Consider the following 24319-nt stretch of genomic DNA (forward strand, 5'->3'; position numbering starts at 1 on the left):
AAAAACTACAGAGAAAAGCAACTCGGCAGAGAGTGTTGCAACCGAAGACAGAGGCTTTTTACGCGCTAACATTCTGTGAGCTTGTGTGGACCACTACTTCGCGGCTGAGCCGTTGTTGCTACTAGACGTTTCAACTTCACAATAAACAGCACTTACAGTTGACCGGGGCAGCTCAAGCAGGACAGAAATTTGATGAACTGACTTGTTGGAAATGTGGCATTCTATAACGCTGCTCCCGAGTGGCGCAGCGGTCTAAGGCACTGTATCTCAGTGCGTGAGGCGTCACTACAGACCCTGGTTTGATTCCAGGCTGTATCACTACCAGACGTGATTGAGAGTCCCATAGGGCGGCAGACAATTGGCCCAGCGTCGTCTGGGATAGGGTTTGGCCGGGGTAGGACGTCATTGTAAATAAGAATTTGTTCTTAAATGACTTGCCTAGTTAAATAAAGGTCAAATAAAATACAAAATCAAATAAAAAATGGTGCCATGTTGAAAGTCACTGAGCTCTTCAGTAGGGCCATTCTTCTTCTGCCAATGTTTGTCTATGGCGATTGCATGGCTGTGTGCTCGATTTTATACACCAGCAACAGGTGTGGCTGAAATAGCAAAATCCACTCATTTGAAGGACTGTCCTCATACATTTGTATATATAGTGTAACTTATATGTGTTTAAAAACCTGTGGTGGGGTGATCAGGGCTCAGTGCTCACCGATCTGGGCGTTGTCGTAGAGCAGCAGGTCGTAGGAGCCTTGGTAGCCTGTGCGGTAGTTGGTGCGCGTGCCGCTGTCCCACTGCACCACCACCGTCTTGTCGGGTGTGGTGGTGCTACCCTGCCGCCCGATCTCCACCACCGTGCCCACGTGGCCGTCACCGTCATCCTGGTTCCCCCACTTCCAGTCCAGGCCACGCACCACACGCATGCCCACCTCCATGCTTCCTCTGGGGCCTGCCAGGCCCGAGGGCCACGGCCTGGTGGGGTCGCCTCCGCTGCTGCTGTTGTTGCCGCTGCTGCTGCGCCTACGGGGCCTGTGCAGGGCAGGCCGGACCCGCGCCGAGGGCAGGGTAGGCACCACAGGTGGAACCAGGGTCTCCGGGACCAGATTAGGGGTGACTGAGGGGAAAAAGAGAGAAAAGAAAAAAAATACAAAATCAGTTGGGGCGAGGTCTACTACAGAAAGTGTGAATCGTCCGAGGTGGTTTCAACAGGCTTTTCCGTCGCGATGTCGCCGAAGACCCATCCGCTAGCTTTCTGAATCGCTGGGTCTCCCGTTCACATAGCGTAGTAGCGACTACCGAACGGCTCCCTGACTCACTTATTGCTGCTCATTGGACCCTATGATCACTCGGCTACACATCCCTCTCCCTAATGTCAATATGCCTTGTCTACTGCTGTTTCGGTTAGTTATTGTTTTATTTCACTGTAGAGCCCCCAGCCCCACTCAACATGCTTTAGATAGCTCTCTTGTCCCACCCCCCACAGATGCGGACACCTCACCTGGCTTAACTGGTGCCTCCAGAGACACAACCTCCCTCATCGTCACTCAAAGCCTAGGTTTACCTCCACTGTACTCACATCCTACCATATCCTTGTCTGTACATTATGCCCTGAATCTATTCTACCGCGCCCAGAAATCTTCTCCTTTTCTTCTCTGATCCCAATGCACTAGACGACCAGTTCTTATAGCCTTTAGCCGTACCCTTATCCTACTCCTCCTCTGTTCCTCTGGTGATGTAGAGGTTAACCCAGGCCCTGTAGCCCCTAGCACTACACCTATTCCCCAGGCACTCATTTGTTGACCTCTGTATCCATAAAAGCCTTGGTTTGATGCATGTTAACATCAGAAGCCTCCTCCCTAAGTTTGTTTTATTCACTGCTTTAGCACACTCCGCCAACCCTGATGTCATAGCCATGTCTGAATCCTGGCTTAGGAAGGCCACCAAAAATTCTGAAATTTCCATTCCCAACTACAACATTTCCGACAAGATAGAACTGCCAAAGGGGGCGGAGTTGCAATCTACTGCAGAGACAGCCTGAAGAGTTCTGTCATACTATCCAGGTCTGTGCCGAAACAGTTCGAGCTTCTACTTTTAAAAATCCTCCTTTCCAGAAATAAGTCTCTCACCGTTGCTGCTTGTTATAGACCTCCCTCAGCCCACAGCTGTGCCCTGGACACCATATGTGAATTGATTGCCCCACATTTATCTTCAGAGTTCGTACTCTTAGGTGACCTAAACTGGGATATGCAAAACACCCAGGCCGTCCTACAATCTGAGCCTACAAGTCAACTGGGTTAGACAATCTGGAACCTCTCTTTCTAAAGTTAGCCACCAAAATTGTTGCAACCCCTATTCAACCTCTCAATCTCACACAAATTATCAAGGAACCTACCAGGTACAACCCTAAATCCGTAAACATGGGCACCCTCATAGATATCATCCTGACCAACTTGCCCTCTAAATACACCTCTGCTGTCTTCAACCAGGATCTCAGTGATCACTGCCTCATTGCCTACGTCCGTAATGGGTACACGGTCAAACGGCCACCCCTCATCACTGTCAAACGCTCCCTAAAACACTTCAGCGAGCAGGCTTTTCTAATCAACCTGGCCCGGGTATCCTGGAAGGATATTGACCTCATCCCGTCAGTAGAGGATGCCTGGTTGCTCTGTAAAAGTGCTTTCAGCACCATCTTAAATAACCATGCCTCATTTAAAAAAATATAGAACTAAGAACAGATATAGCCCTTGGTTCACCCCAGACTTGACTGCCCTTGACCAGCACAAAAACATCCTGTGGCGTACTGCATTAGCATCGAATAGTCCCCGCGATATGCAACTTTTCAGGGAAGTCAGGAACCAATAAGTCAGCTAGGAAAGCAAAGGCTAGCTTTTTCAAACAGAAATTTGCATCCTGTAGCACTAATTCCAAAAGGTTTTGGGAGACTAAATTCCATTGAGAATAAGAGCACCTCCTCCCAGCTGCCCACTGCACTGAGGCTAGGAAACACTGTCACCACCGATAAATCTACGATAATCGAGGATTTCAATAAGCATTTTTCGACGGCTGGCCATGCTTTCCACCTGGCTACCCCTACCCCAGCCAAAAGCTCTGCACCCCCCACAGCAACTTGCCCAAGTCCCCCCTCCCCCCGCTTCTCCTTCACCCAAATCCAGACAGCTGATGTTCTGAAAGAGCTGCAAAATCTGGATCCCTACAAATCAGCTGGGTTAGACAATCTGGACACTCTCTTTCTAAAATTAGCCACCAAAATTGTTGCAACCCCTATTACCAGCCTGTTCAACCTCTTTCGTATCGTCCGAGATCCCCAAAGATTGAAAAGCTGTCGCGGTCATCCCCCTCTTCAAAGGGGGAGACACTCTAGACCTATATCCATCCTGCCCTGCCTTTCTAAAATCTTTGAAAGACAAATTAACAAACAGATCACTGACCATTTCGAATCCCACCGTACCTTCTCCCCTATGCAATCTCATTTCCGAGCTGGTCATGGGTGCACCTCAGCTACGCTCAAGGTCCTAAACGATATCATAACCAACATCGATAAAAGACAGTACTGTGCAGCCGTCTTCATCGACCTGGCCAAGGCTTTCAACCTTGTCAATCACAGCATTCTTATCAGCAGAATCAATAGCCTTGGTTTCTCAAATGACTGCCTCGCCTGGTTCACCAACTACTTCTCAGACAGAGTTCAGTTTGTCAAATCGGAGGGCCTGTTGTTCGGACCTCTGGCAGTCTCTATGGGGTTCCACAGGGTTCAATTCTCGGGCCGACTCTTTTCTCTGTATATATCAATGATGTTGCTCTTGCTGCTGGTGAACCTCTGATCCACCTCTACGCAGATGACACCATTCTGTATACATCTGGCCCTTCTTTGGACACTGTGTTAACAAACCTCCAAACGAGCTTCAATGCCATACAACACTCCTTCCGTGGCCTCCAACTGCTCTTAAATGCTAGTTAAACTAAATGCATGCTCTTCAACCAATCGCTGCCCGCACCAGCCCGCCCACCTAGCATCACTACTCTGGACTAGAGGTCGACCGATTAATCGGAATGACTGATTAATTAGGGCCGATTTCAAGTTTTCATAACAATCGGTAATCTGTATTTTTGGACACCGATTTGCCGATAAAAAAAATCAACCTTTATTTAACTAGGCAAGTCAGTTAAGAACACATTCTTATTTTCAATGACGGCCTAGGAACGGTGGGTTAACTGCCTTGTTCAGGGGCAGAACGACAGATTTTTACCCCGCCAGCTCGGGGACTCGTTTTTGCAATCTTCCGGTTACTAGTTCAACGCTCTAATCACCTGCCTTATATTGCACTCCACGAGGAGCCTGTGTGGCAGGCTGACTCCCTGTTACGTGAGGGTAGCAAGAAGCCAAGGTAAGTTGCTAGCTAGCATTAAACTTATCTTATAAAAAACAATCAATCTTAACATAATCACTAGTTAACTACACATGGTTGATGATATTACTAGTTTATCTAGCGTGTCCTGCGTTGCATATAATCGATGCGCCTACTTCGACAAACGGTGATTTAACAAATGCATTTGCGAAAAAAGCACTGTCGTTGCACCAATGTACCTAACCATAAACATCAATGCCTTTCTTTAAAATCAATACACAAGTATATATTTTTAAACCTGCATATTTACTTAATATTGCCGGCTAACATGAATTTCTTATAATTAGGGAAATTGTGTCACTTCTCTTGCGTTCCGTGCAAGCAGTCAGGGTAGCAGTTTGGGCCGCCTGGCTCATTGCGAACTGTGTGAAGTCCATTTATTCCTAACAAAGGCCGTAATTAATTTGCCAGAATTGTACATAATTATGACATAACATTGAAGGTTGTACAATGTAACAGCAATATTTAGACTTGGGGATGCCATCCGTTAGATAACATACGGAACGTTTCCGTATTTCACTGAAAGAATAAACGTTTTGTTTTCGAAATGATAGTTTCCGGATTCGACCATTTTAATGACCAAAGGCTCGTATTTCTGTGCGTTATTATGTTATAATTAAGTCTATGATTTGATAGAGCAGTCTGACTGAGCGGTGGTAGGCAGCAGCAGGCTCGTAAGCATTCATTCAAACATAACTTTCGTGTGTTTGCCAGCAGCTACTGCGCTGTTTATGACTTCAAGCCTATCAACTCCCGAGATTAGGCTGGTGTAACCGATGTGAAATGGCTAGCTAGTTAGCGGGGTGTGCGCTAATAGTGTTTCAAACGTCACTCGCTCTGAGACTTGGAGTAGTTGTTCCCCTTGCTCTGCATAGGTAACGCTGCTTCAAGGGTGGCTGATGTCGATGTGTTCCTGGTTCGAGCCCAGGTAGGAGCTAGGAGAGGGACGGAAGCTATACTGTTACACTGGCAATACTAAAGTGCCTATAAGAACCTCCAATAGTCAAAGGTATATGAAATACAAATCGTATAGAGAGAAATAGTCCTATAATTCCTATAATAACTACAACCTAAAACTTCTTACCTGGGAATATTGAAGACTCATGTTAAAAGGAACCACCAGCTTTCATATGTTCTCATGTTCTGAGAAAGGAACTTAAACATTAGCTTTTTTACATGGCACATATTGCACTTTTACTTTCTTCTCCAACACTTTGTTTTTGCATTATTTAAACCAAATTGAACATGTTTCATTATTTATTTGAGGCTAAATTGATTTTATTGATGTATTATATTAAGTTAAAATAAGTGTTAATTCAGTATTGTTGTAATTGTAATTATTACAAATAAATAAAAATCGGACGATTAATCGGTATTGGCTTTTTTTGGTCCTCCAATAAATCAGTATTGGCGTTGAAAAATCATAATCGGTCGACTTCTACTCTGGACGGTTCTGACTTAGGTATTTGTAGTTGTCCACATATTCTAAGTGTCTGGTTAGACTGTAAACGCTCCTTCCAGACTCACATTAAACATCTCCAATCCAAAATTAAATCTAGAAATCGGCTTCATATTTCTCAACAAAGCCTCCTTCACTCATGCTGCCAAAAATACCCTCATAAAACTGACTATCCTTCCGATCCTCGACTTCAGCGATGTCATTTACAAAATAGCCCCCAACACTCTACTCAGCAAATTGGATGTAGTCTATCACAGTGCCATCCGTTTTGTCACCAAAGCCCCATAAACTACCCACCACTGTGACCTGTATGCTCTCGTTGGCTGGTCCTCGCTACATATTCGTCGCCAAACCCACTGGCTCCAGGTCATCTATAAGTCTTTGCTAGGTAAAGCCCCGCCTTTTCTCAGCTCACTAGTCACCATAGCAACACCCACCTGTAACACACGCTCCAGCAGGTATATTTCACTGGTCACCCCCAAAGCCAACACCTCCTTTGGCCGCCTTTCCTTCCAGTTCTCCAATGACTGGAACGAATTGCGAAAATCACTGAAGCTGGAGACATATCTTCCTCTCGAACTTCAAGCATCAGCTGTCAGAGCAGCTTACCAATCACTGTACCTGTACACAACCCATCTGTTAATAGCACACCCAACTACCTCATCCCCATATTGTTTTTTTTGTTGCTCTTTTGCAACACAGTGTCTCTAATTGCACATCATCCTCGGCACATCTATCACTCCAGTGTTAACGCTAAATTGTAATTATTTCGCCACTATGGCTTATTTATTGCCTTACCTCCCTAATCTTACTACATTTGCACACAATGTACATATATTTCTCTATTGTGTTAACTGTACGTTTGTTTATCCCATGTGTAACTATGTGTTGTTGTTTCTGTCGCACTGCTTTGCTTTATCTTGGCCAGGTCGCAGTTGTAAATGAGAACTTGTCCTCAACTGGCCTACCTGGTTAAATAAAATGTTAATAAAAAAAAAAATGAGAACCGGAATGTGAGCTTTCATTGTGACAAATAGTAATTGTTGCCAAGCAGCTTTTTCTGTAAATAAGCTATTCACCGCCACTTCATTGCTTAATCATTTGATGATCTTTACAACATTTTAAAAGAGCAGTGAGACTAAGCCCTAAAACAATGATGCTCAACACTCATCCCAGAGATACTGTGTGTTTTAGTCAATGACTGCTGAAGGACACAGTCAGTGAAGCTGCAGAAAAAAAAGTCTTAGGTCTTATTAACCCGAGTACTGAAGCTCTGATTGTTTTTTCCCCCATCCTTCCTGGAACATTCACTGAGCACCATGCTGTGACATGGGCTAACTCAGAGAGGAGCAGCTGGACATTAGACACCACTAACATGCCCCGCTGCTCTACTCTCTACCCCTGACCTGACACAGCAGCCACACACAGTCTACCACACAACAGCTATACAGGCATGCCCTCATTATGAAGCCATGGCATGTAGCATGGCTTAAAACCCAACGAACACGGGAAGGAAGCCTATATTCATGTGGACTGAGTCAGCAGAAAGGCAGGAACCTCCAAAGAGAGGTATTCCAATCAGTGAGCCAACCGGGCAGACTGCCTACATGGCCTACTTTAGCCCGTCTTACATAGCATAGTTCTTCAAGGAGGAATGACTGGTTGTTGAAACACTGACTGATATTCAACCCTCCGCATCTTCCTCGAGGACGCATGCTTAGATCCAACAGACCGTCTACACAGCCACAACCAAAGAGGCTAAGGCACGTTAATGGTCAATTAATTCACAAATGCTATTCGTCGATGGTTTAACTACTATTGTTGAGGCGGGGGAAGCCTACCTCGGTTGTCCCTCGGCCAACACGTTTGGCTTTGGTTGATTTCTGTTGATCATGTTGGTGGTAGCATTATTTGATGCTGCTTCGGTGGTCTGTTTCTACAGAGGAATCTAGGGAGAGCGACTGCATAGATAGAAGCAGGCAGTCCATCCACCTGTAGATGTGGATGGAGCACACTATATCAGCCTGTCTCTCTGCATCCTCCTCCTCTGCCTGGGCTGCCTACTGTGGGCTTGTAGCCGTTATGTAACAGCCTACAGAATTTTGTGTGCATGTGTGTGAGGGCGAGTCTAATAAAAACATAGGCCTGTCAGAAATGGATTGGAATCTTAAACACTCAAATTTGATGCAATTTTCTAACCCACAGAATTTCAGACAGGTATTCCTTTAAATTGTCGCTACTTCTCACTCAAAAGACTATTTCACACTCACAGCTTCCAATAACAGAAAGAACCTGCAAATATTAGGCTAGTTCTACCCACGCACAAAACACTACCTAGGAGGCTTCACGGTTACAAACAACATTCATTCACTCTGAGTGACACCACCGATGCCAATGTGGACCGAACTCAGTTCATATCATTCTTTTTTGTTGTCTAATTCAGTCTTAAATCACAGAATAAGTATCAAGTTACGTTGTTTAGTATAGGCCTAAATCCATCTTAATCCTGCAGCAATAGGCAAAACAAAATGATTAAAAATGTTTTTAAATTATATTTGTATGGTTATGTCATTTGTGTATTAAAGGTATCTGCTTTAGCGTGAAAACATATGGAGTGGGGGGATTAGATAGGGAATAAGAAGGCTGCTCATACTCTCTTTCTCCAGCCCCAAAATTACAGTTTAGGCTGCTTTCACTGGATTAAAAACTCTGGCCAGTCATCTAACTCAGTCCACAGACACTCCTGGGCACCAACTAATTACCATCGCTCCACAATTCACTGTCACAGGGTTTGTGTGCATGCAAACAGGAAGACATCAACGTCCCATTCCATTATTTTCCATTGCCCTCTGTTCGCATAACTCCTGTTCTCTCTCTCTCTGTGTATGGATCGACACAAATTGGACTACTTCACTGTCAGTTGTGTCCTAGTTTGGTTTAGAATAAACCAATCAGAATGGAGAAAGACAATTCAGCAAGCCTGTGTCAGTCTAAAGTAGCTTCCTGTCCTCGTCTCCTTTTGATCTACTGGAGAGGTTAAAGCAATAAGGCAGATAACCTGGCAGTTCTTTCAGATCACTCCAGCTAGGAATACAGTACAAGATAAGAAACCAGGAGAAATAGATGGTCTAGGATAATTGAAATTACTGAGATGCACCCTGGATGAAGAAATAATTGGAGATTAGGGAAAGGAGAAGATACGCCCCAAAAGAGAAAAAAATAATAATAATCACCCTCCATGTACCTACAGTTGAAGTTGGTAGTTTACATACACTTAGGTTGGAGTCATTAAAACTAATTTTCCAACCACTCCACAAATGTCTTGTTAACAAACTATAGTTTTGGCAAGTCGGTTAGGACATCTACTTTGTGCATGACACAAGTAATTTTTCCAACAATTGTTTACAGACAGATTATTTCAGTTAATCACAAATCCAGTGGGTCAGAAGTTTACATACACTAAGTTGACTGTGCCTTTAAACAGCTTGGAAAATTCCAGAAAATTATGTCATGGCTTTAGAAGTTTCTGATAGGCTAATTGACATCATTTGAGTCAATTGGAGGTGTACCTGTGGATGTATTTCAAGGTCTTCCTTCAAACTTAGTGTCTCTTTGCTTGACATCATGGGAAAATCAAAAGAAATCAAACAAGACCTCAGAAAAAAAAAAACTGTAGACCTCCACAAGTCTGGTTCATCCTTGGATGCAATTTCCAAATGCCTGAAGGTACCACGTTCACCTGTACAAACAATAGTACGCAAGAATAAACACCATGGGACTACGCAGCAGTCATACCGCTCAGGAAGGAGACGCGTTCTGTCTCCTAGAGATGAACGTACTTTGGTGCGAAAAGTGCAAACCAATCCCAGAACAACAGCAAAGGACCTTATGAAGATGCTGGAGAAAACAGGTACAAAATTATTATATCCACAGTAAAACAAGTCCTATATCGACATAACCTGAAAGGCCGCTCAGCAAGGAAGAAGCCACTACTCCAAAACAATCATAAAAAAGCCAGATAACGGTTTGCAACTGCCAATAGGGACAAAGATCATACTTGACCTTTTCCACATTGTTACACTACAGCCTTATTTTAAAATGGATTAAAGCAATCTACATACAATACCCCATAAATGCAAAGCAAAAACAGGTTTTTAGAAATGTTTGCGAATTTATAAAAAAATCAAAACGGAAATATCACATTTACATAAGTATTCAAACCCTTTACTCAGTACTTTGTTGAAGCACCTTTGGCAGCGATTACAGCCTTGAGTCTTCTTGGGTATGACGCTACAAGTTTGGCACACCTGTATTTGGGGAGTTTCTCCCAACCATCTTCGCAGATCCTCTCAAGCTCTGTCAGGTTGGATTGGGAGCGTTTGCTGCACAGCTATTTTCAGGTCTCTCCAGAGATGTTTGATCGGGTTCAAGTCCGGGCTCTGGCTGGGCCACTCAAGGACATTCAGAGAAGCCACTCCTGCATTGTCTTTGCTGTGTGCTTAGGGTCGTTGTCCTGTTGGAAGGTGAACCTTCACCCCAGTCTGTGATCCTGACCGCTCTGTACTTTGCTCCGTTCATCTTTCCCTCAATCCTGACTAGTCTCCCAGTCCCTGCCGCTGAAAACATCCCCACAGCATGATGCTGCCACCACCATGCTTCACCGTAGGGATGGTACTAGGTTTCCTCCAGACGTGACGCTTGGCATTCAGGCCAAAGAGTTCAAACTTGGTTTCATCGGACCAGAGAATCTTGTTTCTCATGGTCGGAGAGTCTTTTAGATGCCTTTTGGCAAACTCCCAAGTGAGCTGTTGTATGCCTTTGACTGAGGAGTGGCTTCCGTCTGGCCACTCTACCATAAAGGCCTGATTGGTGGAGTGCTGCAGAGATGGTTGTCCTTCTGAAAGGTTCTCCCATCTCCACAGAGGAACTCTGGAGCTCTATCAGAGTAACCATCAGGTTCTTGGTCACTCCCCCGATTGCTGTTTGGCCAGGCGGCCAGCTCTATTAAGTCTTGGTGGTTCCAAACTTCTTTCATTTAAGAATGACAGAGGCCACTGTGTTCTGTGTTCTTGGGGACTTTCTTTGCAGCAGACATTTGTTGGTACCCTTCCCCAGATCTCTGCCTTGACACAATCCTGTCTCGGAGCTCTACGGACAATTCCTTTGACTTCATGGCTTGGTTTTTGCACTGTCAACTGTGTGTGCTTTTCCAAATCATGTCCAAATCAATTGAATTTACCACAGGTCGACTCAAATCAAATTGTAGAAACGTCTCAAGGATGATCAATGGAAACAGGATGCACCTGAGCTCAACTTCGAGTCTCATAGCAAAGGGTCTAAATACTTATGTAAATAAGGTATTATCTGTTCTTTAAATTTTTTATAAAATTACCAAAAATCAACTAAATGTTTTTTTCGCCTTGTCATTAGGGGATATTGTGTGTAGATTGCCTACGAAATATTTTTTGTCAAGGATTCTAAATACTTTCCGAATGCACTGTGGGCGAGCATGAGCGCAAGCAAGCCAAAACTTAACACCAACACAGCAGTCCATATTTAGTGTGCCCAACAGGGGGCTGCAGTTGCATGTGCAGGGAGACAGAGGTGGTAGCCAGACAGGGTGCCTTAACAGTCCTCCCTGGGGTGGACTGGGCCCCGGGTAGGCCACCTGTTGGGAGCAATCTCTGCCAATCTGTGTCTGAGGGCTAAGAGAGCGGATAAGCAGCTCTGCTCCTCATAACAGATGGACTGGCCTCTGTCACACATCCGCTAAGGACCTATCTGTGAGGCCAACGTCACCACACACACCGTCGGACACAGAATTACCTCCAACGTAATACTCTCTAGGTGTTTATTGAGAAGAGAATCAGTAATACAAGTAGGCAACATCTAAATTGAGGGCAATTTTCTGATAACTGTGCACAAGACACATACCCAAGTCTCCAACCCTGTATAGGTGGATGAATCCTAAACATTACTAATCAATCGCTCACTTCACAAAGAGAGTGGGCCTCTCCCAAAATTCTAAGCATTACATAAGAGGCAAGTGCATCGGCTGAAGGCAAGTGGACACGGATATATCAATAGCGAAATATTCAAATTTTCCTAAACAGAAATTAACACTTTCAGATTTTTTGCCCGTCTATAACAACAAATATCAGACAAAATGCCATCTGTCCCATATGCTATTGTGAAAATTTGATTGACTTGACTAACATTTCAACGGTATATGTGAACCACTGGTAAATGTAGGATTGAGTGCCTAAATGGCCATGTTATCCTATTCTATCACTAACATCTGAGGACCATCTACAGTACATCTAGACCGCTGTAAAAATGTGGGTAATGCACATTCTCTCTGGCTAATAATGCACATTCTCTCTAATGTATTTCATCATATAGGTCTATGCATACACATATCTTGAAGTAGGTAGGCCTATATCGATAGAAATAGGCTAGGTACTTGCTTTGAAAATTGCATAAACCTACAGTAGCCTATAATGTTTAAGGATTTTAATAAACTTATCTACTCCAAATTAAAATTCAACATGTGAATGTCAGCTATGACATGACATATTGACTTTGAAAAAAATATATTTTGGTTATTGAACTACAATAGGTGAAGTGGATTTACATCCAGTAACGGAATTGCATTAAAGGAATTTCATCATGCGTCCCTGATCTGTACTATACAGAGATACATAATTATGGATATGAATGTCATTCTCTTCATTGTGATATATCCTAAATAGGTACACAAAAAGGTATAAATATGCAAATATCCTCATTTGCATATTTGGGTATTATTCTACACACTGGCTATTATTTTAATGAGATCTGCCTCCAAACAAGATCAAATTTGGGTTGGTCCGGACCAGACCAAATGTGAACCAATCATAGATGTTTCACAACTTTGGACATCAAAGTACAGCACAGTAGAGCTCAGTAGAGTACCAGTACAGCACAGTAGAATACAGTTTAACACAGTACACTAGTGTACTCAACTCGTGTGCTCTACTGTGTACTGTACTCTACATCACTATACTCTTTTCTTTACTGTACTCTACTGTGCTATACTCTACTTGAATGTACTGTCCAAACTAAACAGTGGTTTGCCACTACTATGAGTTCCCATTGTAGCCAATCAAATTGCAGAAATGTTGGGAAATGCCATTAACGCAACGAGTTTTAATCCCATAATTCATAAACAAAATTGATATCAGTAAAAACACTATAACCAAATTGATAGGTATACCGTTACTTGTTACTTCTGTGAACCTTCATTATCCTCCCTCATGAGGGAGAGAAATTAGAAAATATCTTAAAGATGTGGGTTTTTGGTAACGGAATTAAGGCAATGTTTCTTAAATTTACAGAAGTTAGAAAAAAAATCTCAAATTAAATATGTGTTGATGGTAGGTGGCTGGAGTCTTTACTTCAACACTATTGTGTTTTAATGCATTTCAAATACCTTTTAAGGCTTTTTCTGGTATGTTTTCCTTCCATCTGTTTGACCTGAAATTAAAGCCTTTGATTATTCATAATTTTTAAGATGGAAAATGGTTGAAAAATGTACATGTGCCTTCATTTCTCCAAAATAGAGACAGCTTTCATTTGATACCCAATTTGACATGCTCCTATGGACTTCACATATTGGTGCTCATGGGTCCTTTTACATGGAAATGACCTGGACAAACTTAATTTGCCATTTACAATTTCAGGTTCATGACTTCCCTTGTTTTTGATTTGGTATAGCTTACTATTCAAGACAAATATTGACCGTTTACATTGAACCAGTGACAGAAGACATATTCCAACAGGAATAAAGAATGTACTTTCTAGAAAGTGGGACTAACACAATAGAATGTTAGACGAGGCAAATTCAACACTACAATGGGGGGTGCACAGACAGTGAAATGGTTATTCCGTCATCCAAATTTAGGCTATACATCAGGGTTACTCAAGTACTATTTGAGAAGGTCCGGTCACACAAATGTCCTAGGTTGCTAAGGTCCGACTGGATATTGTCATTTATCAGAGTAGTTACAACAAACCCCCACTTTGCAAGCCATGAGACCCCAAACTGTTATACTGTTCACACCCCTTTTTGGCATCGAGACATTTGTTACATTTTCAAGCTTATTTCCTGAAATTCTACACATTTTGCCATGTGGCAGAGAAAATGTTACAGCTTTAAAGCCAATTTCCTGCAATTATACAAATTTAGCCATGTCTTATGCGTGTTCATATGATACCAGTGGTCGAGACCCAACTGGAGTTCCTATTTGTATGCATGTAAGTACAGTGCATTCAGAAAGTATTCAGACCCCTTGACTTTTTCCACGTTTCGTTACATTACACCCTTATTCTAAAATGGATTACATAAAAAAATTGTCCTCGTTAATCTACACACAATACCCCATAATGACAAAGCGAAAACAGATGTAGAAACTTTTACAAATGTACTAAAAATAAAAAACAGATACCTTATTCATATAAGTATTCAGACACTTGGCTATGAGACTCGAAATTGAGCTCAGGTGCATCCTGTTTCCATTGACCATCCTTGAGATGTTTCTACAACTTGGAGTCCACCTGTGGTAAATTCAATTGATTGGACGTGATATGGAAAGGCACACACGTCTATATAAAAGGTCCCAAGGTTGACAGTGCATGTCAGAGCAAATACCATGCCATGAGGTCAAAGGAATTGTCCCTAGAACGCAAAGACTGGATTGTGTCGAGACACAGATCTGGAGAATGGTACCAAAACAATGTATGCAGCATTGAAGTCCTCAAGAACACAGTGGCCTCCATTTTTAAATGAAAGAAGTTTGGAACCACCAAGACTCTTCCTAGAGCTGGCCCCCCGGCCAAACTGAGCGGTCCTCAACTGGCAGCTTCATTAAATAGTACCTGCAAAACACCAGTCTCAACATCAACAGTGAAGAGGCGACTCCAGGATGCTGGCCTTCTAGGCAGAGTTCCTCTGTCCAGTGCCTGTGTTCTTTTGCCCATCTTAATCTTTTATTTTATTGGCCAGTCTGAGATATGGCTTTTTCTTTGCAACTCTGTCTACAAGGCCAGCATCCTGGAGTCGCCTCTTCACTGTTGACGTTGAGACTGGTGTTTTGCCGGTACTATTTAATGAAGCTGCCAGTTGAGGACTTGTGAGGCGTCTGTTTCTCAAACTAGACACTCTAATGTACTTGTCCTCTTACTCAGTTGTGCACCGGGGGCTCCCACTCATTCTATTCTGGTTAGAGCCAGTTTGCACTGTTCTGTGAAGGGAGTAGTACACAGCGTTGTACGATCTTCAGTTTCTTGGCAATTTCTCGCATGGAATAGCTTTCATTTCTCAGAACAAGAATAGACTGATGCGTTTCAGAAGAAAGTTCTGTTTCCGGCCATTTTGAGCCTGTAATCAAACCCACAAATGCTGATGCTTCAGATACTCAACTAGTCTAAAGGCCAGTTTTATTGCTCCTTTATTCAGAACAACAGTTTTCAGCTGTGCTAACATAAATGCAAAAGGGTTTTCTGATGATCAATTAGCCTTTTAAAATGACAAACTTGGATTAGCTAACACAACGTGCCATTGGAACACAGGACTGATGGTTCCTGATAAATGAGCCTCTGTACGCCTATGTAGATATTCCAGATTTTTTTTTTTTTTTTTTTTTTAATCTGCCGTTTCCAGCTACAATAGTCATTTACAACATTAACAATGTCTACACTGTATTTCTGATCAATTTGATGTTATTTTAAATGGACAAAAACAAAATGCTTTTCTTTCCAAAACAAGGACATTTCTAAGTGACCCTGAACTTTTGAACGGTAGTGTATATGTACACACACATACATACAGTGTATTCGGAAAGTACTCGGATCCCTTGACTTTTTCCACATTGTTACGTTACAGCCTTATTTTCAAAATGCCAAGAGTGTGCAAAGCTGTGATCAAGGCTGTCAAGGTTGGCTACTTTGAAGAATCTGAAATATATTTTGATTTGTTTAACACTTTTTTGGTTACTACATGATATCATATGTGTTATTTCATAGTTTTGATGTCTTCACTATTATTCTACAACGTAGAAATTAGTAAAAATAAAGAAAAACCCTTAGGTTTTTCCAAACTTTTGACTGGTACTGTATGTAAGCAAGGTATTTCAGATTTTTTAAATAAATTTGCTAACATTTCTAAAACCCCGTTTTCGCTTTGTCATTATGGAGTATGGTGTGTAGATTGACGAGGGTAATGTATTTTTAGCAAAAGGCTTTAACGTAACAAAATGTTCAAATTATTACTATAACTGACACAGTCCAATTTCTCCCCTCATCCCCAATCAGAAAAAGTTTTGTTACCGTATGACATTACAGATTACCTACACAAACTTCTACAATGTCGCCTAGGCAAATGAGTGTCTAATTTTCACATCAGAGAGCTTCTGAACCACATAACAGACCTAAACACAAATATCAACAGAAGCTTGAACAGTACCCAGTCCTACTGAGTATACCATTATTACTCTAAATAATGCAACAGTGAGCTACAGTAGTTTGTACACTTAAAGAGAGAGAAGTAAACTCACTTCCCATGATCTTCAGCCCATTCCTGAACATCTTGAAGAGCTGTATTCCAGAGTCGCAGGACACCATGAGCAGCGTTGTGCTGTGTCAGTGCCTTGTCAATGTGACTAACTTAGCACTATGGACCAGTCATCCTGCTAACAGGGGAATAAATATGTTCCAGCAGTATCTCTCCTATTTGTTTTGTGGTGAACTTTGCTCTGTGTTTTTGGAACTAACAGTTTTTAGTCTATTTTTCAAGGACAGAACATACTGGACTCACTATCTGTGACAAACAATGTAAAGAAATAGTTTTCTGTGAAAATATGTTGAAGGGTTGTAGCAATTGCCCTGTTTAAATCCCGTATCATTAAATGCATTCAACACTGATAGGTTACAACAGTAGCTTTGAACATTTACAGTAGGTGCTTAGATCAACCAAAATGTTCAGGGGAATAAAATTACCAGTGTAAAAGTTATCATAGCTGGGCAAGACTTTTATTATGTATGATCAAATAGACTACCCCTCATGTGAGAAATGAGTCTAACGCTAAATATGTCACAGTTTTGGCACCTCAATCTCAAACAACAAACTAGAGCTCTGCAAACATGTCTTGATAAAATATTCTGCCACATCCAAAAACGTGTTATCACTAGCCTGTTACACAATTGTAGAAGGTAGCGCCTGCCTGGCCAAGCCCATCTGCTGGCTTTACTATAGTTTCCAACTACATATTGCACAATCGTAGTAGTGTAGCCATTGTAGTATTGGTTAAATTGCTACGGTCTTTGTGCACATGCAAATATTTCACTGGTTGCCCTTTCTATGTCCCCTAACGCAAATGGGGCAGTTGTCATATTTACCAATAAATAAAATAAGTCTTCATGTTCCATTTCAGTGAAAAAAACAAATGTTTCCAGGTTACTGCCATGTTACCAAAAATACACTCCCTTAATTTTTGTGAACATTCAAACCAAAACAATTTAATAGCTATAGCAACAGTAAAAGCAATAGGCTACATGCATTGCCACTGCATTACCAGAAATGTGATAAGGAATAACCTTACTGTCAGAATGTGCAGATAGCATTCTCATATCACCCTGAAACTAGTGAAAATGTATTTAAATATTGCAGTACTGCTACATATTTGTGGTTCGGTTCGTAGGTTTACCTGTTGGAATAGACGCGTGCGGCACAGTCAGCAAGCCGAGAGACACAAAAACTGGGTAGGAGAGGAGGCGGCAGCCTCAGATCTGCACAAGATGGTGAGGACAGAGTTCTACAGCACCTCCTGGAGCACCTCCTGGAACACCTCCAGTGAGAGAGGGGGGGAGGGGATCCTGGAGCTAGAGCCCTATGCTGTGGTGGACAGTGAACCAGAGGTTATGTAGCCGCAGGCAGGCAGCGTTACGGCAGCAGCATCCTCCCTGTATTCAGCCTCTGTGTGGGTAATCAGAGCTGGAGGGCAGACAGGCAGAGTGGAGAGGGCCTTCCTGGAGGATGCGGCCAGCGTTTAGTCCTTTGTGCGCCGTGTCAGCAGGGATTATCGGAGGAGGGCAGCGGGGAAAGTGGCTGCCCAGGCAGCGCACTCAGACCTGCGCTCATGCATGCACACGTACACACACGGACAGGTTTCTCTTCGGCTGCTAAATCCGTGTTCTCCCTCATCAACACACATGTGCGCGTGCGCATTTTACACACTGTGCTGCACAGCCTTCCTTTCCATACCCCAGGGACACCTCTCTCTGTCTTTGCTGCCAGTGAACAGACGGGCAAAGAACACAGAGGGGGGGGGGGGGGGGGCAGCGAGAGGAGGGAGGGGGCAAGTGTTTGGAGAGGGGTTGTGCTTTTGGGGGGAAGAAAAGGGGCCATATGGAAGGGGACTTTATGAATGAGCACCTGCCATGGTTCCAATTTTCAATCATGGACTGTGAGTAGACCTGTGTGTGTTTCAAGTTAAATTAGTTGTATGTACGAGATACACATGGTATACACCTTCCAACGAAATGCTTCCTTGTATGTTCCTTCTCGATAATGCAACAATAAGAAATAAAATATATAAATACAAGCATAAAGTAAATGGCTCAGTAGAATAAACATTTTAGCACAAGTATAATAGAGGAAGGCACAATTTATAGTCCAATATTTACATTTGTTTTGCGGAAGGAGGGATTGGGGGGCAAGAGCTTAAATTGTGCAATATTTAGCAATCATTAATACTGTAATAATAAATACTGTGTGTGTGGAGGTATAGCCAGGGAAGTGGAAGAGGAATGGGAATAATGTGTGTGTGTGTTTGTTCTCACGCTTTGAACAGCACATGGTCATGGACAGTAATTCAGTAATGTGGGCACAGCTGTGGAGGGCATGAACAAGACAGTACATTTTGCAGCCAGTCATTCTACAAACAGTCACATGAACAGGCTACTGGGTAGTTCCACCTCAAAAAGCACAAGAAAGAGGATTGACACCCACCATCTGAGATTGTTCTGAAATCGTTTATATAGTTAGTAACAGATGTGATTAGAATTCCTGCAACATTATTTTGTTGAAATATAAGTTGATCTCTGAGAAATTAAGCTAATTGATTGCACCCAAATTGGCCATTTTAATTTATAGGATTGAGGTAATATTAAGTAAATATAGTACCCAACATCTGATTTGGACCAAACTTCTTCCTACCAATGAGTACGACACAAAGGAATCCCCCCAAAAATCCCTCCACGGACCCCCTCACATTTCATGCCAATCCCACCCCAACAACCAGTATCAGTTCTCTATGTTTGACAACTAGTATGAAGCTGTGGCTTGTAGTATTGCTTCTACATACTATGTAATGTATTCCCTGTTTTTTCCCCCCGTTGAGAAATTACAGATTGAAAGTAGTGAATGTACCTGGTTTTGACTACTAAATGCAGCCGTTCCTGCTATACCACTACACTATTGTGTTTGTTAAATAGATAACATTTCCTTTGCAACTTTGGGTAGAAACCTAATAGATTTGGCACATTATTCAAATACGTTGTGTGGTCATCCTCACAATTCAAGCCAGTCCTCCATGAAAGCAATTCAATATGTCTTTCTCTTACCAACCTAATGCTTCAACCCAAACTCTTCTCGAATAGTCCAACAAGTAGCTCTCTGAGCGGGCTATCCTTATGGTGCAATTCTCATATGAAGACTTTTCCTAGTCCAAAACGTTGATGGAGAAATGGCCTAGGGACTAAAATGTTGTGACAGCTCTAATAGAAGCCAATATCATCACCATTGTAAAACACTACAGTGTGTGTTTGGGACTTTTATCATTGAAGACCATAACATTGAAACCATTAGAACTGCTGTAGCCTAATGTTCTGCTTGTTCACCAAGAATGGTCTAACAGTAACTAATCCAGACCTTTTTTAGGGGCCATTTCTTGAACACAGATTAAGCCTAAAGAAGGACAAACTGAATTGCTTTAATGAAGGACTAGCTTGAATTGTGAGGATGACCATACAATGTTAATCTACAGAAACGATTTCAGAACAATCTGAGATGGTGGGTGTCATGGCTTGCTGAAATTACATGGAACGACTCACATGCAGCTGACATTCCTATTGCCAAATAGCCAATGATAAGGGGGTGGTGGTGAACCACACAGCAGACTAATTCTAATAATGAAGCCTGCTGCTCTGTTCTATGTCTGTAAACAAGGCCAGTCTTGTCATCCATATAACAGGCAAGGCAGGCCAACTCAGGACTAGATAGGACAGGTCAATCGCGCAGACAGGAAGAAATAATGATTCAATAAAAAGAAAGGTTGAGTGGTATGTTTCATGATTAACAACTCATGGTGTGACAGGGTGCGATTGTGGTAACGTATAGGAATTCAAGTCTTTTTGTTCTCCCAATCTGGGATAAGGAAATGCAGACGCAATTACCTCACGCTTTACCTCCCGAATGACCATCGTCACTGCCGTGTATATTCCCCCCCAAGCCGACACCATGACGTCTCTCAAGGAACTACACTGGGCTTTGTGCAAACCATATCCTGAGGCACCATTTATTGTAGCTGGGGACTTTAATGAAGTAAATCAGAGGAAAACACAACCGAAAATCAGAATCTATGATTCAAGATTAGGAAATGTCCGGGTCGCCTCTGAGAATAGTATCAACGTACATACACTGACTCGGTGACTGGGTTAAATCAGGAAGTGCATAGAGGATGTTGTTCCCACTGACGATTTAGAATTTATCCAAACCAAAAAACTTGGAAAGATGGTAGCATTCGTGCAAAACAAAGTGAGAACGTATTTAACCATGGCAAGGTGACTGGGAACATGGACGTGTACAAAAAGACCAGCTATGACCTCTAAGGCAATCAAAGAGGCAAAACGACTCAGACACAAGACATGTGGCAGGGACTCCAGACAATCATGGATTGTAAAGGGAAAGCCAGCCACCTCACAGACACGTCGCAGACACAGGCCCTCGCTCCCAGATAAGCAAAATTCCTTCTTCGCCCACTTTGAGGAAAACATTGAGCCGGCGACGCAGCATGGGCCGACGTCGCCGGCTGTGTGCTTGCATTCTCTGTAGCCAACGTAAGTAAGACATTTAAGCGTGTTAACCCTCGCAAGGCTGCCGGCCCAGACGGCATCCCAAGCCGTGTCCTCAGAGCATGTGCAGACCTGGCTGGAGTGTTAACCGATATATTCAATCTCTCCCTATCCCAGTCTGTTGTCCCTAGTTGCGTCAAGATGTACACCATTGTTCCTGTATCCAAGAAAGCAAAGGTAACTGAACAAAATTACTTGTCATCATGAAGTGCTTTGAGAAGCTAGTTAAGGATCATATCACCTCCACCTTACCCGACACCCTAGACCCACTACAACAGATCCACAGACAACGTAATCAACATTGCGCTGCCCTATCCGACCTGGACAAGGTAAATGTTTTAATAAGACAACTAAAGTGGCCAAATAACTTCTTAAAATTATGCTCATTAATCCACTTTACAAGGGGTGTAGAGCCTAACTGGCATACATAAGCAGCGCGTGAGTTTCAAGTTTGGGGAAGATAAAGGTGCATTTTTAATGGTGAAAATTATAAAAGTATTACAAGCATAATTGCATTTGCGGTCACTTTTGATAATGGTGTTTTCCACTAATGGAACATTTGCTCTTATAGCCTACTACCATGTGCATTCTGATCTGTTGCGTCAGCCACATTGCATAAAAAAGGTTTTTTGATGCTAGTCTATTGCAAGACCTAAAAATCAAATCAAATGTTGTCACATGCGCCGAATACAACAACTGTAGGCCTTACAGTGAAATGCTTACTTACAAGCTCTTAAGCAACAGTGCAATTAGGAAAAATAAGTGTTATGTAAAAAAATGGATAAGTAAAAAATAAAATAAACAAAATAATTAGAGCAGCAGTAAAATAAAAGTAACAAGGCTATATACAGGGGGTACCGGTACAGGGTCACAGGTTAGTCGAGGTAATATGTACATGTAGGTAGAGTTAGTAACTACGCATAGATAATAAACAGAGTAGCAGCAGCGTAAAAGAGGGGGTGGGGGGGTGGGGGACAATGCAAATAGTCTTGGTATCCATTTGATTAGCTGTTCAGGAGTCTTATGGCTTGGGGTAGAAGCTGTTAAGAAGCCTTTTGGACAACCCTATGACTAGGGTGGCTGGAGTCTTTTACAATTTTTAGGGCATTCCTCTGACACCGCCTGGTATAGAGGTCCTGGATGACAGGAAGCTTGACCCCAGTGATGTACTGGGCCGTACACACTACCCTCTGCTCGGCCTCTGACCGCAAGGCACTACAGTTGCTGTACCAGGCAGTGATGCAACCAGTCAGGATGCTCTCGATGGTGCAGCTGTAGAACTTTTTGAGGATCTGAGGACCCATGCCAAATCTTTTCAGTCTCCTGAAAGGGAATAAGCTTTGTCGTGCCCTCTTCACAACTGTCTTGGTGTGTTTGGACCATGCTAGTTTGTTGGCGATGTGGATACCAAGGAATTTGAAACTCTCAACCTGCTCCACTACAGCCCTGTAAATAAGAATGGTTGTCTAGCAATGATCAACAACCAATTTGACAGAGCTTTTTAAAATAATAAAATGGGCAAATGTTGCACAATCCAGGTGTGGAAAGCTCTTATTGATTCAGGAGTGTGAATACTTACGTAAATGAGATCTCTATTTCATTTTCAATAGATTTGCTACAATTTCTAAAAACATGTTGTTTTCACTTTGTCATTAAGGGGAGATCGGTGAGAAAAAAACATTTTAATCCATTTTGAATTCAGGCTGTAACAACAAAATGTGGAATAAGTCAATACTTTCTGAAGGCACTGTATTCCAGACTTAAAAATAAAGGAGAGCCGCACACTCTAGGAGCTCAGACGCAAAAATGTAATTACCAACGTTTCGACAGCCAAGCCGTCTTCACCAGGGTATAATCACAAACATTGCGGGATGACTCGTTTATATAGTGTCAAAAGACACACAGGTGTCTGTAATCATGGCCAAGAGTGGCCTAATATCATTGGTTAATTCTCAAATATTAAAATGGCATACAAAGAGCAGCATACAAAAAACTTTTTTTAAATCATGCGTTTCATTGATCACGGAGTTATCACACTTCTGACACCAGGGTAACCCATTCATAGACACTAACGTTACCATTAGCGCCTATTGATGATAATGCTGTGTCTTCTGGCCGGGGCAGTTTTGTTAAGGGCTTCGAATCTCGTTCTGAACGTTAAAACGCGTCACATGTGGTACGGTTTTGGAAATCGGCGAGGTATAATACAAATAAAAGGTTAAATCACCACACACCTTTATTATGTTAGGGTTAGTGTTCGCACACGGTCATATCTCCATGATACTTACAGTGAATGTTAACGGAAGACAGAAAGCCACCCGTGCTAATTAGCCATCTAGCATGCTTTGAATACGTAAGCTAACTGGGGAGGAGGTGTAGTTCCTCAAGTGGAGGAACAACGTATGGATCTGTGCAAAACTGCTACAGTAAGTGTAAATGTTTTATTTTAACGATTCTTTCTCGGTGATATGCCCATTATCTTTCATATGTTTCGAAAACCGTTTCGCAAGCAATTATTATTGACGTTTCTCAACTTCAAACCACAGTGTTGGGAATTGTAGTTCACATACAGCCAATCGTGGGCGAAGTTCACCTGCTACGCCCACTGCTGAAAACCCTAAGCATAATAAGGGTTTTCAAGAATTAATGCCAGTGAAGAAGCAGGCTCACCACCTGTTATTGAAACCAGTCCTACATATTAGTGTGTCAAAGACGGGTAGGCCACAGAATTGTCCTTATGGTTCAATATTAGGCTAGGGTTTTAAATGTTTAAGTGGATCTGCATTACAATCCACAGTATAACATATAGTTGCCGGAATTGTATCCTTTTCAATTGCCATGACATTGAGCGACAACTGCCAGTGGTGCCACATATTGACACATTTGCTTCGTTTATTAGCTAGTTAACATAAATGCAGTAACTACAGCTGGTAGTCCTGTGTGCTAGCTACCACACAGCTAACGTTAGTTAGCGAACGCTAAAATTTGAACTAATCTACTCGAAAACCATTTTGTCGTGCTTTCCTTACCTGACTCCAAATATTGAATCTGTGTTAACGTGTAATTCCATAACGGTGTCTATGGTCATGGTCTCCTAACCTGCTACGAAAAATCTAATATGACTTTAATTTGACAAAAGCTGTATCCCCTCTAGCCATGACCCGCCCATACCACGAATTGTGGAGGATATATAGTGCGTCACATCTTGTTTTCATGCGCAGCAGTAGCTAGGTGGCTACCCCTTGTGTAAGATGTACTTATT

The 24319-nt window shown here is 42.4% G+C and overlaps 1 protein-coding gene across 4 annotated transcripts in view; it reads right to left on the bottom strand.

Moving 5' to 3' along the window:
- LOC120059279 (E3 ubiquitin-protein ligase MIB2-like) overlaps positions 1-24103 on the bottom strand; it is a 100180-nt gene extending 76077 nt beyond the window's left edge. For 2 of the 4 annotated variants that reach the window (XM_039008210.1, XM_039008209.1), the window contains exons 1-2: positions 16482-16615; positions 713-1114 (exon numbers count right to left, since the gene is read on the bottom strand). In XM_039008210.1, coding sequence (XP_038864138.1) covers positions 713-1114; positions 16482-16548 — 469 coding nt within the window. In that variant the 5' untranslated portion in view covers positions 16549-16615. Of the gene's footprint in view, positions 1-712; positions 1115-16481; positions 16616-17630; positions 17647-24086 lie in introns of those variants that run through there. The other 2 variants (XM_039008211.1, XM_039008212.1) reach the window with 2 other exon arrangements.
- Positions 24104-24319: the final 216 nt, after the last annotated feature.

Source organism: Salvelinus namaycush, chromosome 14 (assembly GCF_016432855.1).
Source record: "Salvelinus namaycush isolate Seneca chromosome 14, SaNama_1.0, whole genome shotgun sequence".
NCBI classification, from domain to species: domain Eukaryota; kingdom Metazoa; phylum Chordata; class Actinopteri; order Salmoniformes; family Salmonidae; genus Salvelinus; species Salvelinus namaycush.